The sequence below is a fragment of the Mus caroli genome, unplaced genomic scaffold (genome assembly GCF_978045245.1).
Source record: "Mus caroli unplaced genomic scaffold, Mus_caroli_1 scaffold_9, whole genome shotgun sequence".
NCBI lineage: Eukaryota > Metazoa > Chordata > Mammalia > Rodentia > Muridae > Mus > Mus caroli.
In genome coordinates, this window is record NW_028227264.1 from 40,221,119 (window position 1) to 40,235,099 (window position 13,981).

Genomic DNA, 13,981 nt, shown 5'->3' on the forward strand with positions numbered 1-13,981 from the left:
GAAGGACTGTCCAGTTCTGGGGATTCTGCAAATGACACGCTGTAAAACAAACTCCCTTCCTACCCATATCTGTAAACACTCAAACATGGTGACAGCTTGCTCTAATCAAGTGGTGTGCACAGCAGGGGCATGCTCTCAAGTGGCAACAGTGAGCTTCACTTTCTCCAGATCCATAGGATACGGGGTGCAGACTGTGGTTCCCACAGAGTCTCTACCAGATGCTAGGTTCAGAGAAAGGTGTTGAAGACAACCAAACCAGCTGTGATGTGAAGGTGGTGGGTGGTGTGAAGCTCTACAGTGCCCCCTGGAGGAAATTGAATGGAAGGGCTGACCCCGTGGGTCTAGGGCTAATCCCAGAAAAGGGAAATAAAAAGCAGGAAGGGGTGGGGGTGGGGCAGCTAAACAGCACACCAGGGATCTGATTTCAAGTTGGAGGGAGGAGGAGGAGGGCTTGCTTATTCTTTGAGACTACAGCCTGTTACTTAATCCAGACTGGCCTTGAACTTGAAAATTTTTGGCTTCAAACACCTGACACTATGGCCCTAACAACCACACCTACCTAGTGCCCTCTTTTCTTTTCTTTTTCCTTTCCTTTCTTTTTTCCTTTCCTTTTTCCTTCCCTTTTCCCTTTCCCTCTTTCTTTCTTTCTTTCTTTCTTTCTTTCTTTCTTTCTTTCTTTCTTTCTTCCTTTCCTTTCCCTTTCTTTCTTTCTTTCTTTCTTTCTTTCTTTCTTTCTTTCTTTCTTTCTTTCTTTCTTTCTTTCTTTTCCCATCATATGTGAATACACTGTAGCTGTCTTCAGACACTCCAGAAGAGGGTGTCAGATCTCATTATGGATGGTTGTAAGCCACCATGTGGTTGCTGGGATTTGAACTCAGGACCTTCAGAAGAGCAGTCAGTGCTCTTAACTGCTGAGCCATCTCTCCAGCTCCGTGCCCTCATTTCTTGATCTGACATATGTTTGCTCCTGATAGCACTAAGTGTTTCCTTTATATCAATGGATTTTATTATATATATATATATATATATATATATATATATATATATATAATGGTACCACAGACATATAACAGATTGGAAAAATGCTTTCAACGAGACGAGAATACCCAATCTGTGACATTAAAAAGGGGCCAGATACTGAGGTCCATGCCTGTAATCCCTGCACTTGGGTGGATGGAGAGAGAAAATTACAATCAAAGAGAGACTTTGTCTCAAATTCTAGCACTCAGAGGGCAGAGGCAGGTGGATTTCAGAGGTTGAGACCAGCTTGGTCTACAGAGTGATTTCCAGGACAGCCAGAGCCACACATAGAAATCTTGTCTTGAAACAAACAAACAAACAAACAAACAAACACTATCCAACAAAGATAAGCTTGGTTGAGAGTTTGAGGTCATCTTAGTTACTGCTGTTCTACTGCTGTGAAGAGAACCCATGACCAGGGCAACTCCTAATAACTCGAATAAACCATTTAACTGGGCACCGCTAACAATTTTAGAGGGTTAGTTCATAATCATGGCAGGACACAGACAGGCATGGCACTGAAGAAGCAGCAGAGAGCTTTACAACCTGACCTACAGGGAGAAAGCAGAGAGGGAGAGAGAGGAGAGAGAGAGAGGGAGAGAGAGAGAGAGAGTTAAAAGTTCAAAGCCATCCTCAGCAACACATCTCCTCCAACAAGGCCACACCTCCTAGTCCTTCCCAAACAGTGCCACCAACTGAGGACCAAGAAGTCAAACACAGGAGCCTATGGAGACCACTTTCATTCAATGCACCACATGGGCTTATCTTTATCACAGTGGTGAAACAGTGAAAAGTAAGCTGATAGAGGTAAGGTGAGAGAATTTTTACTGTCCCATTTTTAAAACCTATGAGATTATTAAAAAGTACTAAATATACTGTGAACAATATAAGCTGTCTGCATGGACACGAAGAAACCAAGAGAGAAGAGGTGACATGAAACAAACTGACTATTAAAAAATACAGATTAGAGGGGCTGAAGAAATGGCTTAGTGGTTAAGAGCACTGACTTCTCTATCAGAGGACTCAGCTTCAATTCCCAGCCCCACAGGACAGTTCACAACCGTCTCTCACTCCAGTTCCAGGGGAGCTGACATCTTTACAGAGACACACATGCTGACACAACACAAGTGCAAATGAAATAAAAATAAATACATACATAAATAAATAAATGAAAAAATGCATATCTTTAATACATGCCTTTAATCCCAGCACTCTAGAAGCTTTGAGTTTGAGGTCAGCCTGGTGTACATAGTTCATTCAAGAATATATATCACAAAGACTATGTTGTTGAACATATGTCCATATAGCTCAGGATAAAAACATTTTTATTTTTTGTTTTGTTTTGCTTTGAGATAGGTTTGAACTGGCCTTGAATTTATGATCCCCCTGCCTCAGCCTCCCAGGTATGTCAGTATTACAAGTGTGTGCTGCCGCACCCCAGCTCAAATAACTTTTATACTTTTCCTTAAATCGCCTACATTTTAACAGAAATGACCATCACTGTGTAATCAGAAATAACTACTTTCAAAAACAAAAACAAAACCTCACAAATGACCCAAAATTCAGTCAACATAAAAAAAGAAAAATGCTTTATAAGTGCCCCTTGCTAAAGCATGGTCTGGCCTTGTCTTTGACCAAAAGAGATTTTTTTTTTAAATTTTTTTACAATCCTTTCAAAATGGAGGACTAAAATCTAAAATTAATAATCATCATAAATATTTTAAGAATCTTGAAGTCAGGGTGTAAATCTGGTTTCTAACATGTTCTCCCGACGCCTCTGAGCACACCAAAGGATCAATCCATCCTCACTAATTGACAAGCACATTTCAAATCCCATGAGTTATTACATCAAAGATGCTATTATTTGATATATAAATGCTATTAGGGGTGAAAATCTCATCTACAAAGCAATATGAGAGCTAGGGAAGATTTGGTGGAAATAATTTAACTGAGAAATTTAATCTGTCACAAGAGCACTAATAAAACTCTAAGCAGAAGAAAAATTTTCTTCCTGTCGTGGCCAGATGAATGATACCTGCTTGTTTACTACCTGCCTCCCCGCTGCATGACATCTACAGGGCCTGTGAAAAACTCCACCCGATGTCATTAACTCCAGTCACTGCAGACAGAGATGTGGCCTTAGGTCTGGCTGGGAAATCCCCAGCATCACACACAGTGGATGAGCAGAGCTCAGAGACTCTTTGCCCCGCCATGCTTATTGCTTTGTTACTCTTCCCCTTTGCTGAGGATGGAAACTATGCCCTCTACCATGGCCCCACCTCCTCAGCCTTCTCCTTGCTGTCTGTCTTACAATGGAGCCTTTATTGCTTTCAATTCTTCTGCCTCAGCTTCCTGATTGGCTGGAAATGGCAGGCCTGTGCCATGAGGCTCAGCTCAGGCCTGTCTCCCTCTCCTCCCTCCCTTCCATACCTCCCTTCTTACCCCTTCCCTCCCTCCCTCCCTCTGTCTCTTCTCTCCTCCTTCCCTCTCTTCCTTCCTTGGTAGCAGAAGATGACCTTGGACTCTTTTTTTTTCTTTTTTCTTTTCTTTCTTTCTTTCTTTTTTTTTTTTCGAGACAGGTTTTCTCTGTGTAGCCCTGGCTGTCCTGGAATTCACTCTGTAGACCAGGCTGGCCTTGAACTCAGAAATCTGCCTGCCTCTGGACCTTGAACTCTTGATCCCTCTGCTCCTCTCAGTTCCGGGACTCCACATCTGCCAAGCCCAGCTTTCGGCCCTGCTTTCTCTGCAGAACTATGCAAGCAATATGGAAGGTTCTGCCGAAAGCCATGAAATAGCCTCCTGTAACGGGACACACACTGACTAGCCAGGGACCACTTCCCTTGATCTCCGAGACCCTGGACTGCCTCCGGATGCGGAGGCTTCACATCTGCTGCTACTTTAAATGGTGTCAGAAGCTAATTTAACCCCTCTAACCTTCTCGAGCTCAGCACCTACCTGCACTAGCAAGTGGCCTGAATCAGGCAGGCAGACGCCGCGCTTCTCCGTGTCTTCCGTCATTTCCTTTATCAGATGTGCCAATATTTCCACTGCACCCTTGTTAACCATCTCAGTAAGAAACCCCGGACTTCCGGAAATGAATTTCAGAGCCCCCATGCAGTAGAGAAAAGCCTCGGTGTTACTTTGCAGCTCTTCAGCTCTCAGTACCTCCAGTAATGATTCTGCCAGAAAAGACGCATTTCTATAAATGCCTAAGTACAACAGCAAACTCGACGCTGTCACACAGTTTGTAAAATATGTTCATTCAAGGATGCATGCAAATGCTCCGGAAGTTACTCAGGCTGGGACATCTCGGCGACAACAAATCTCCATGAACAGTGATGCGACCAGAAGCAGGGGTTGTCCTGTGCAAGTGAGGATGACAGCCTCAGCTCTGAGTAACATCACCCGCCTCTAATAGTTAGTACAAAAATGTCCAGTTACTGTGCAATACTAATGAGAAAGGCAGTCACTGGGGAGGAGTTTCATGCTCACGGAGTCTTCAAGACTTCATTTGCTGCTTTCCCAATGGGTTGTGGATGACATGGGACGTTAAAAACAATCTCAGCCACTGAAGAGATTTGAATATAACACCCACCCCCTTCCCACCTCCCTCCCTAAGCAGGGTGGGGAACATCTATACTCTCTCAGCCTTAAGGAGTTCAAGGTGCAAGGACCACAGATGAACCTGAGCCCAGTCTGTCTATGCGCAGAGTGAGACCCTGTCTGTAAACAACAACCAACCAACCAACAACCAACCAACCAACCAACAACAACAACCAACCAAACAACAAACAGCATGCTTGCAGGCATCACACCCTAAGTTCAACCCCCAGGACTGCTGGAAACAAGCAACCAAATCAACAAATAAACCAATAAACCCAACAACAAAATCCCACTGTTGGAGCCCCATGCCATGAGCTAATAGGTTTTTGGAGCCTTCCAGATGGTTTGAGCAAGGCTAGATGAAGACACCACTCTCGAGTATAAGAGTGTCAAAGGGGCCCTTAGAATATTTTTTAAAATTTTTTATTAGATGTTTTCTTTATTTACATTTCAAATGTTATCCCCTTTCCTGGTTTCCCCTCTGAAAACCCCCTATGCCCTCTCCCTGCTCTCCAACCCACCCACTCCCGCTCCCTGGCCCTGGCATTTTCCTACACTGGGGCATAGAACCTTCACAGGACCAAGGGCCTCTTCTCCCACTGATGGTCGACTAGGCCATCCTTTGTTACATATGCAGCTAGAGCCATGAGTCCCACCATGTGTACTCTTTGATTGGTGGTTTAGTCCCTGGGAGCTCTGGGGGTACTGGTTAGTTCATATTGTTGTTCCTCCTATGGGGCTGCAAACCCCTTCAGCTCCTTGGATACTTTCTCTAGCTCCTTCATTGGGGACTCTGTGCTCCATCTAATGGATGACTGTGAGCATTCACTTCTGTATTAGTCAGGCACTGGCAGAGCCTCTCAGGAGACAGTTATATCAGGCTCCTATCAGCAGCTCTTGCTGGCATCCACAATAGTGTCTGGGGTTGGTGGTTGTAAATGGGATGGATCCTCAGGTGGGGGTGGGGCAGTCTCTAGATGATCATTCCTTCAGTCTCTGCTCCGAACTTTGTCTCTGTAACTCCTTCCATGGGTATTTTGATCCCCCTTCTAAGAAGGACAGAAGTATCCACATTTTGGTTTTCCTTGTTCTTGAGTTTCACGTGTTTTGCAAATTGTATCTTGGGTATTCCATGATTGGGAAAAAAATCTTTACCAATCTTAAATCAGATAGAGGGCTAATATCCAATATATACAAAGAACTCAAGAAGTTAGACTCCAGAGAACCAAATAACCCTATTAAAAATGGGGTACAAAGCTAAATAAAAATTCTCAACCAAGGAATACCAAATGGCTGAGAAGCACCTAAAGAAATGTTCAACATCCTGTCATCAGGGAAATGCAAATCAGAACAACCCTGAGATTCCACCTCACACCAGTCAGAATGGCTAAGATCAAAAATTCAGGTGACAGCAGATGCTGGTGAGGATGTGGAGAAAGAGGAACACTCCTCCATTGCTGGTGGGACTGCAAGCTGGTACAACCACTCTGGAAATCAGTCTGGCAGTTCCTCAGAAAATTGGACATAGTAGTGCCTGAGGACCCAGCTATACCACTCCTGGGCATATACCCAGAAGATGCTCCAACATGTAATGAGGACACATGCTCCACTATGTTCATAGTATTCTTATTTATAACAGCCAGAAACCAGAAAGAACCCAGATGTCCCTCAACAGAGACAATGGAGTACTATGCAGCTATTAAAAACAATGAATTTATGAGATTCTTTGTTTTGTTTTTTTTTAATCGGTAATTCTCAGTTAAGCAATATGATGTTAGACATTCTTTCAAGCCTGGTTTTGTCCCTGTTTGCTGCGATCATTGTCCCCTGTTACCAAAAAAATGACCACAATGTTTTCTATTGCGGCCTCTTCTGCAGGAACAGCACAAGTCCTGAGAGCTTCAAAATGAGAGGTCATTTTGTCCACTTCTGAATTACTTAGGGGCATGTTCAGAATTGGGCTTTGTTAGCTAGGCTGCTCTGTATTAAACCGTGCCCATGTCTGCATTCTGTAATAGCCACAACTGTTTCTTCACTTTTGGGGGAGCTTATTTCTGTTATGTCAACAGAGTAGAATTTTTGGTTATGTCAAAAACTTACAGGTGTGTTTATTCTAACAGTAACTCTGGGCCTAGGGAATGAATTTTTACACAGTGATGTCATTAGGTCCCACCACATTACTACAGGCATCAAAAGAGCAAAACCAAAACCGAGCTGGTCACAGTAGACTCTAAACAAATGTGGGGAAACAGGGAAGGTTGAAAAAAAACCAACCATTACAACTCTGATGCCCTAGAACTTGGGGCCATCTCGCTCCCCATCACTTGCTCCTCCTTTTCCTCTAGGGACTTGGGCATCTTTACTGGGGTGCAGGGTCGGCGCCCAGCAGCACTGATGGAGACTCACCCAGGATGTTATCCTCCTGCATCAGGGTGTCGTTCTTCTCGCTCCTGCTGATTTTAAATATCAGTTTGCAGACGTTAAGAAGGTTCTTTCCGCTCACTTTAAGCTGCAGAGAAAGAACACACTTGTGTTTCTAAAGCAGAAGGAAATAAAGGCCTGGCACCTTGAAGACCTCCACACTCAGGGCACAGGAAGAGGGTTTAAAACATGAGAAATGTTCTAAGGGAACAACCTAGGAAGGTCTAGGCCACATTTTGTGTCCGCTACCATATCTAACTCAGCTGTACTAAAAGAACAATGTTGGCGGCCTTTCAGGTAAGAACACTTTAACAACCATTTGTCTCTCACTGGGAAACATTTTGCATTGATGTGTCAAACTATTAGGTACTTTCAAAAGAGTATGTCGTTACATAGCAATTGATTTAGAATACACTGATCATCGATGAAGGATGCCAAAGTTCAGATTAAACTCACCTAGAAAAGAACCCACCGAGGGGCGGAAGCAAAGGAAACACGCCCCCTCTGCCATTTGTATAAAAATGAACTTAAAGCCAGTGCTTTAGACTGTGTCCCGCTTATTCTTGGGGCTATTTCTGGAATACCTTGAGATAATCATTGTTCAAAGCTGAAATCACTTTCTAAACCACACAGCAATATCTAAGTCAATTAAGCACAAGGCAATAAGGAAGAACAATTTCCTTTATAAAAATAGAGTGGCTGGCTGACCAAGGGTCTACATTAACTGCACATTTATCTAAAGTGGTAAAATATGGTCACTAATGGGGAAACATCTAATAAACTTCAGAATAGCAAAACTCTCCAAATGAAGTGAGCATCCCAGAAAAGAAAATGGCTTGGTTTTGTTTGTTTTGTTTTATGGAGACAGGGCCTTACTGTGTAGATCAGCAGGGCCTTGGATTCACAGAGATTCACGCGCCCCTGCTCCTTGAGTGCTGGGATTGAAGCCAGCGCTCTTTAGAGCGCCTGCAGGAGTTGGTTCCCTCTTGCTATCATGTGGTCAGACTCAGGCTCTTAGCCTTGAAAAGAAAAACATCTGTAACTGCGGGTTCAGATTGTGTGCCCTCTGCGACAGTGTGAAAACCAGTCTGTAGGAATGGGCTCCTCTGAACAAATAAAGACTTCTGCATGAAAATGAGGGCACAGGGGTCATTATTTTCCTATTTAAAAAGTTATTTCCGATATACTTTATTGGGTTTTCAGTTAACTTTTTAAAAAATGTAGTCGAATATATCCGAGTTATGCTAGAGCCACAAATACCACGGAGCCCTTAACTGCTCACGGGCTGAGCTGTTCCCTGAGGGAGAAAGAAAGATGGGCATGTTGTCTGTGGCTGGCAAGAGGAAGGAGCATGATGGCGCATCTGCACCTACTGCGCCTGCTCTGGGCCTGGGCACAGCAATCGGAGAAGCAGCCCATTGGGCATGCGTCCTGCTCAGCAGCAAGAAGTGCGGCCTTAGACCCACCCACAGAGCTGTCAGTCTCCCACCTCCTGCTCTGGGAATGCCAAGTCCCCAGCCCAACTTGTGTTTTAATAACTTGCCAGGGCATTTACAGGACAGAGTAGGGATTCCTTCTGCTCTCAGGAAGAAAAGAAAATGGGAAGTTAAAATTAAGACAGTGATTATGACAACATGGCTTTAAATCCCAGCAAAGGAGCTGACTGAAGCAAATTGAAAACCCCTTCCACATCTGGGCGAGGGCTGGGTGCGCTGGCAGGCTCCACTGCATGGGCTTGAGACCAAAATCTCTGACCAGCTCATCTTCCTACTGTGGTGGGTAGCTTATGCTCTACACTTGACAAAACACCCCAATAAATGGTCCCAAAGCACCTCACTCCATCTCCTACCTCCACTTGTAGGAAAAGCAGAAAAAGAAATAGCAACAAAATCAAACAACCACACAAGTATCCAAGTTTCATCAGAACAACACCAACAGCTCGGAGCACTGTGCCAGTACTGGGGAGGACAGAGGTGCTGGTTGGCTGGTCTCTGTCTCTTCTCTAGAGTTCAGTGATGGATCCTGGATCCTGGCTGGAATGAATCTCTTCTTCTCTTCTCTTCTCTTCTCTTCTCTTCTCTTCTCTTCTCTTCTCTTCTCTTCTCTTCTCTCTTCTCTCTTCTCTCTTCTCTCTTCTCTCTTCTCTCTTCTCTCTTCTCTCTTCTCTCTTCTCTCTTCTCTCTTCTCTCTTCTCTCTTCTCTCTTCTCTCTTCTCTCTTCTCTCTTCTCTCTTCTCTCTTCTCTCTTCTCTCTTCCCTCCCCTCCCCTCCCCTCCCCTCCCCCTCCCCCTCTCCTCTCCTCTCCTCTCCTCTTCTCTCTCTGCCCCTCTGCCCCTCTGCCCCTCTCCCCCTCCCCTCTCCTCTCCTCTTCTTTTCTTTTTTTTGAGACAGTGTTTCTCTGTATAGCCCTGGCTGTCCTGGAACTCACTTTATAGATCAGGCTGGCCTCGAACTCAGAAATCTGCCTGCCTTTGCCTCCCAAGTGCTGGGATTAAAGGCATATGCCACCACGCCCGGCTGGGATGAATTTCTGCCAATGAATGTTTTCCTGGTAGGGTAGTTTTTCTGTTTACATTAAAAAAATGATGCTTTTGGCGGAGGGCACCTTTTTTCCCATCACTTGGGAGGCAGAGGCAAGCAGATATCTGTAGTTGGAGGCCAGCCTGGTCTACAGAGTGAGTGCTAGAACAGCCAGGGCTACACAGAGAAACCCTGTCTCAAAAAAACAAAAACACAAAGCAAAACAAAAAAAAGATGCTTCGGTTTTGTTTGCTTGTTTTCCAAATTAAACAAGTTTGAGATCACTCCAGTTTCCCACTCCTCCTAACCACAAAGGGCACATAGGACATGCCCATCTGGTTGTTAGCCCTCTGCCAAGGCTGCTAGAGTTTAACCCTTCCTGCATATGGCTGCACTCCTACAGAGTATCTCTGTACTCTTTGAACACTCTTAATACAGACTGACATATTTTCACAAGTTTTTTTTTTTTAAACAGGGATTAAAATTAAAATGGCTATCTAACAGATCTCTATGGAGCCAAAGAATTCAAGAAATCCAAATAACTCACATGCTTACTGCATGCTTTTAAATAAATACTGTTAAATGGTTGGACTGTAAGCTCAAACTGGTGGGCAGAAAAAAACAATAGCAAGAAGAGGAGATTCAGTGTAGAGCTTTGGTCTCTGTATAGCTTCAGTCTTGGTTTGTATTTCTGCCACAGTTCCTTTTATTCTAATTAATTGGTTTATTTTTATCTTAGGTACACTGGTGCTCTGCACGCATGTCTGTGTGAGGGTGTCAGCTCCTCTGGGAAGGCACTGCAGTTGTGTCATTGAGGATTGAACCAGGGATCTTTGGAAGAACATCCAGTGCTCGGAATCGCTGAGCCATCTCTCCAGCCCCGTCCTCCACAGTTCTTGTGATATGGTGACCTGAGAATGAATATGGGACCATATCCTAAGGCCACATTTGAACAGGATCTCCTCTGGGATGTTACAGGACATCCAAGTGGCCAATTGGAAGTTGGATGTCATGGCTTGGAAAGTCCCTTCTGACCTGGCAACTCTGTATCGAGTAAGAAGGTACCCACCTGGCACTACTGATATGGCTCAGTGGTTAGACACTCTGGCTGCTTTTGCAGAGGACCCAGGTTCAGTTCCAACACTGTAATGATGGCCCACAAGCACCTGTAACTCCAGTTCCAGGGGAATCCGGTGCTGTCTTTTGGCCCCCATGGGCACAAGGCAAATACATGGGGCATACACACACATATGCCGGTGAACTACTCATATACTTAAAATAGTTTTTCTTTTTTTAAAAATGAAGGCCCCATGCCACTTAACTCTACATTAGAATTTAACTTCACTTAGATTCTTTGGGACAGGACGAATCGCTGAGTGGATTTTTACCACTTAACAACCAACTCAGAAGGCCTAATTCAGTTCAACTGTCACACACACCACCACCACCACCACCACCACCACCACCACCACCACCACCACCACCACCAATTTGTTCAAGACCATCAATAACTGAGGTAATATTTTCACTGAAAGCTTAAATAGATCTGTGGTTCATTCTTCTCATCTCCTTTTTTGATTCATCATGAAACAAAAACATCTAGGATCCAGGTGAAAAGATGGCTGCAAGCTGGCAGCCCGGGGCCTCCCTGGGACAGCTCCACAGTCAGAGCCCTAGGATAAAGTGACTCTGTGAGAGGCGCGTTGCACTGAGTCACCCCCCACCCCCACCCCCGCTTCTACATAGAGAATGAGTAGTTGGTTATGACACCTAAGTAAAAGTGTAGTCTCCACCGAAAATCACACAGAAAATGTGGCCAGAATACCCTGCAAGCTTGTGGGGGTATCCCCTAAGTGCTCAGCCGGATTCCTTGGGAAATACTTTCTAGTCCAGTGCTGGGGTGCGAGCTTATTGCCTTAATTTTTCCAAGAGTCTAAACAAACACATCACATTTTCCCATCTTTTTGCAATATGTACAAACAAGTTATTTGACACGGCACAGACGCAGGACAGTCGGCTAGAAAGAAGGAAAGACAAGCTTACTGCTAGGATAAGTTTGGCAAGCTTCAGGCTGAGCGGGTCCGAGCCAGCATCCACTAGCTTATACAGAGCCTTCAGCAGGACAGTTCTTCGCTTGAACTTCTTTCCGAGCATGCGCGCTTCCTCCAGCGTGCGATGGAGCTGGGTGCAGGCCGCACACATCTCTTCAATGTCTTCTTCTGTCGGAGCAAAGAGAATATCGACCACTTACTCATAAGGTTGAATTTTCAGATATGTCAGATGCAAGCCGTGCGAGGAAAAGCTCCCTGGGTATCCCTAGACATCTCCAGATCCCCCGGTGCCGTTTTCCTCGTATCCCTCCCATCTACTTCACCGTTCTCATCTCTTTGATTCATCTCCTGGGCTAACTTATTTACTAACCGGTCACTTAGCTTGTCCAGGACACAGCCTTTCAAAACCTTTCCCTTGGCTCCCTTTTCCGAGTGCCCTCCCCTCCCCCTGGGCTCTGTCCAGTTTCACTGGGACAGGTCATTTGCATTTCTGCCTCCATTTCTTTAAAAAAAAAAAAAGTTGCATGATTTCAAAAGGAACTAATGCTACCTTGTACTGTTATTTAATTTTCACATGTGAATAAGTGTGTTGTGAGATGAATGGATCAATGTTCTATGTGACTAGGGATCCTGACTGACATATCTGTATGGTAGAGCAAGAAAACTATATAGGTCTTAGTCAGGGTTTCTATTCCTGCACAAACATCATGACCAAGAAGCAAGTTGGGGAGGGAAGGGTTTATTCGGCTTACACTTCCATACTGCTGTTCATCACCAAGGAAGTCAGGATTGGAACTCAAGCAGGTCAGGAAGCAGGAGCTGATGCAGAGGCCATGGAGGGATGCTCTTCACTGGCTTGCCTCCTCTGGCTTGCTCAGCCTATTCTCTTATAGAAACAAGATTACCAGCCCAGAGATGGTCCCACCCACAAGGGGCCTTTCCCTCTTGATCACTAATTGAGAAAATGCCTTACAGTTGGATCTCATGGAGGCATTTCCTCAACTGAAGCTCCTTTCTCTGTGATAACTCCAGCTTGGGTCAAGTTGACACAAAACTAGCCAGTACAGTAATCTACAACATAACTTCAAGCAAGCTCATCTATTGATAAAAAAGATCAGTTTCTTTCTTTCTCTCTTTCTTCTCTCTTTCTCTCTTTTTCTCTCTTTATTTCTTCCTTTCTTTCCTTTTCTTCTTCTTTCTTCTTTCTCCTCCTTCTTTTCTCCTTCTCCTTCTCCTTCTTCTTCTCCTCCTCCTTCTTCTCCTTCTCTTCTCCTTCTTCTTCTCCTTCTCCTTCTTCTCTCCTTCTTCTTCTTCTTCTTCTTCTTCTTCTTCTTCTTCTTCTTCTTCTTCTTCTTCTTCTTCTTCTTTCTTCTTCTTCTTCTTCTTCCTCTTCTTCTTCTTCTTCTTCTTCTTCTTCTTCTTCTTCTTCTTCTTCCTCTCTTCCTCTTCTTCTTCTTCTTCTTCTTCTTCTTCTTCTTCTTCTTCTTCTTCTTCTTCTTCTTCTTCAGGCGCAAGGTTTCTCTGTGTACCACTGGCTGTCCTGGAATTCACTCTGTAGACCAGGCTGGCCTTGAACACATAGAGACCCCTCCTGTTTCTGCCTCTCAAGTGCTGGGATTAAGCCACTACCTCCTGGCTATGTTCCTTTCAAAATGACTGCCAACCAGGGGAAGAGACAGTACAAGCCACCATTACCAAAGAGGAGACTTTTTAAAAGATGCTGCTTAGGAAAGAGGGAGGCTAGAATATTTTGTTTACAGTTGTGATCCTGAGGAAAGTGATTTTTTGAGAGTGGCTTAACAGTTGGTGCACAGGAAAGAAAGCCCTCTCTCAGAGGGCAGCACAAGGGTGAGAAAGGAATTCAAGGTACAGTGTGTTCTCTTTGGAAGGGTTACTTCTGACGGACCTCATCACAAAATGTAGACATTGGAGGCCAATCTGTAAATACCATAATGGGAGCTTAGCTGCGGACATGCAGGAAGTGTGCGCCAGCAAAAAGGAAGTGACTCGGGCCATTTTTAGCTCTTTTCAACAATAACATCTAAGAAAAAAAAAAGTTGAAACCTCAACAACTAAATACACGCCAAAGCCTCTCGGTTATGCACTTAAGTAAATGAACAGTTGGGAAGTGACCGAGACCCCAACCCGAGGAGAGCCGGAGCTCTACGGGGTGCATTGCTTTGGGGTGTTGCTCTATTCTTCTCTGACTGGCCTTCACCCATGCAGGCTTTGGGCTGTTCTCAGCTGCTGGGCTCAAGTTTACAAAGGACGAGGCAAGGAAGGTTCAAGGATCAAAGCGTCAGCTCTGGCTCCAGTAAGCCCCCTGTATCAGTCAACTGGCTATTCCATTTATAAATGCCGCCACGT

At 44.6% G+C, this 13,981-nt stretch overlaps 1 protein-coding gene across 4 annotated transcripts in view; it reads right to left on the reverse strand.

The window, feature by feature from the left end:
* Positions 1 to 13,981, reverse strand: part of Armc2 (armadillo repeat containing 2) — a 104,231-nt gene that overhangs the window by 44,976 nt on the left and 45,274 nt on the right. For all 4 annotated transcript variants that reach the window (XM_029482898.2, XM_085842798.1, XM_021174473.3 and 1 more), the window contains exons 8-10: positions 11,607 to 11,782; positions 7,030 to 7,132; positions 3,976 to 4,199 (exon numbers count right to left, since the gene is read on the reverse strand). In XM_029482898.2, coding sequence (XP_029338758.1) covers positions 3,976 to 4,199; positions 7,030 to 7,132; positions 11,607 to 11,782 — 503 coding nt within the window. The remainder of the gene's footprint in view (positions 1 to 3,975; positions 4,200 to 7,029; positions 7,133 to 11,606; positions 11,783 to 13,981) is intronic.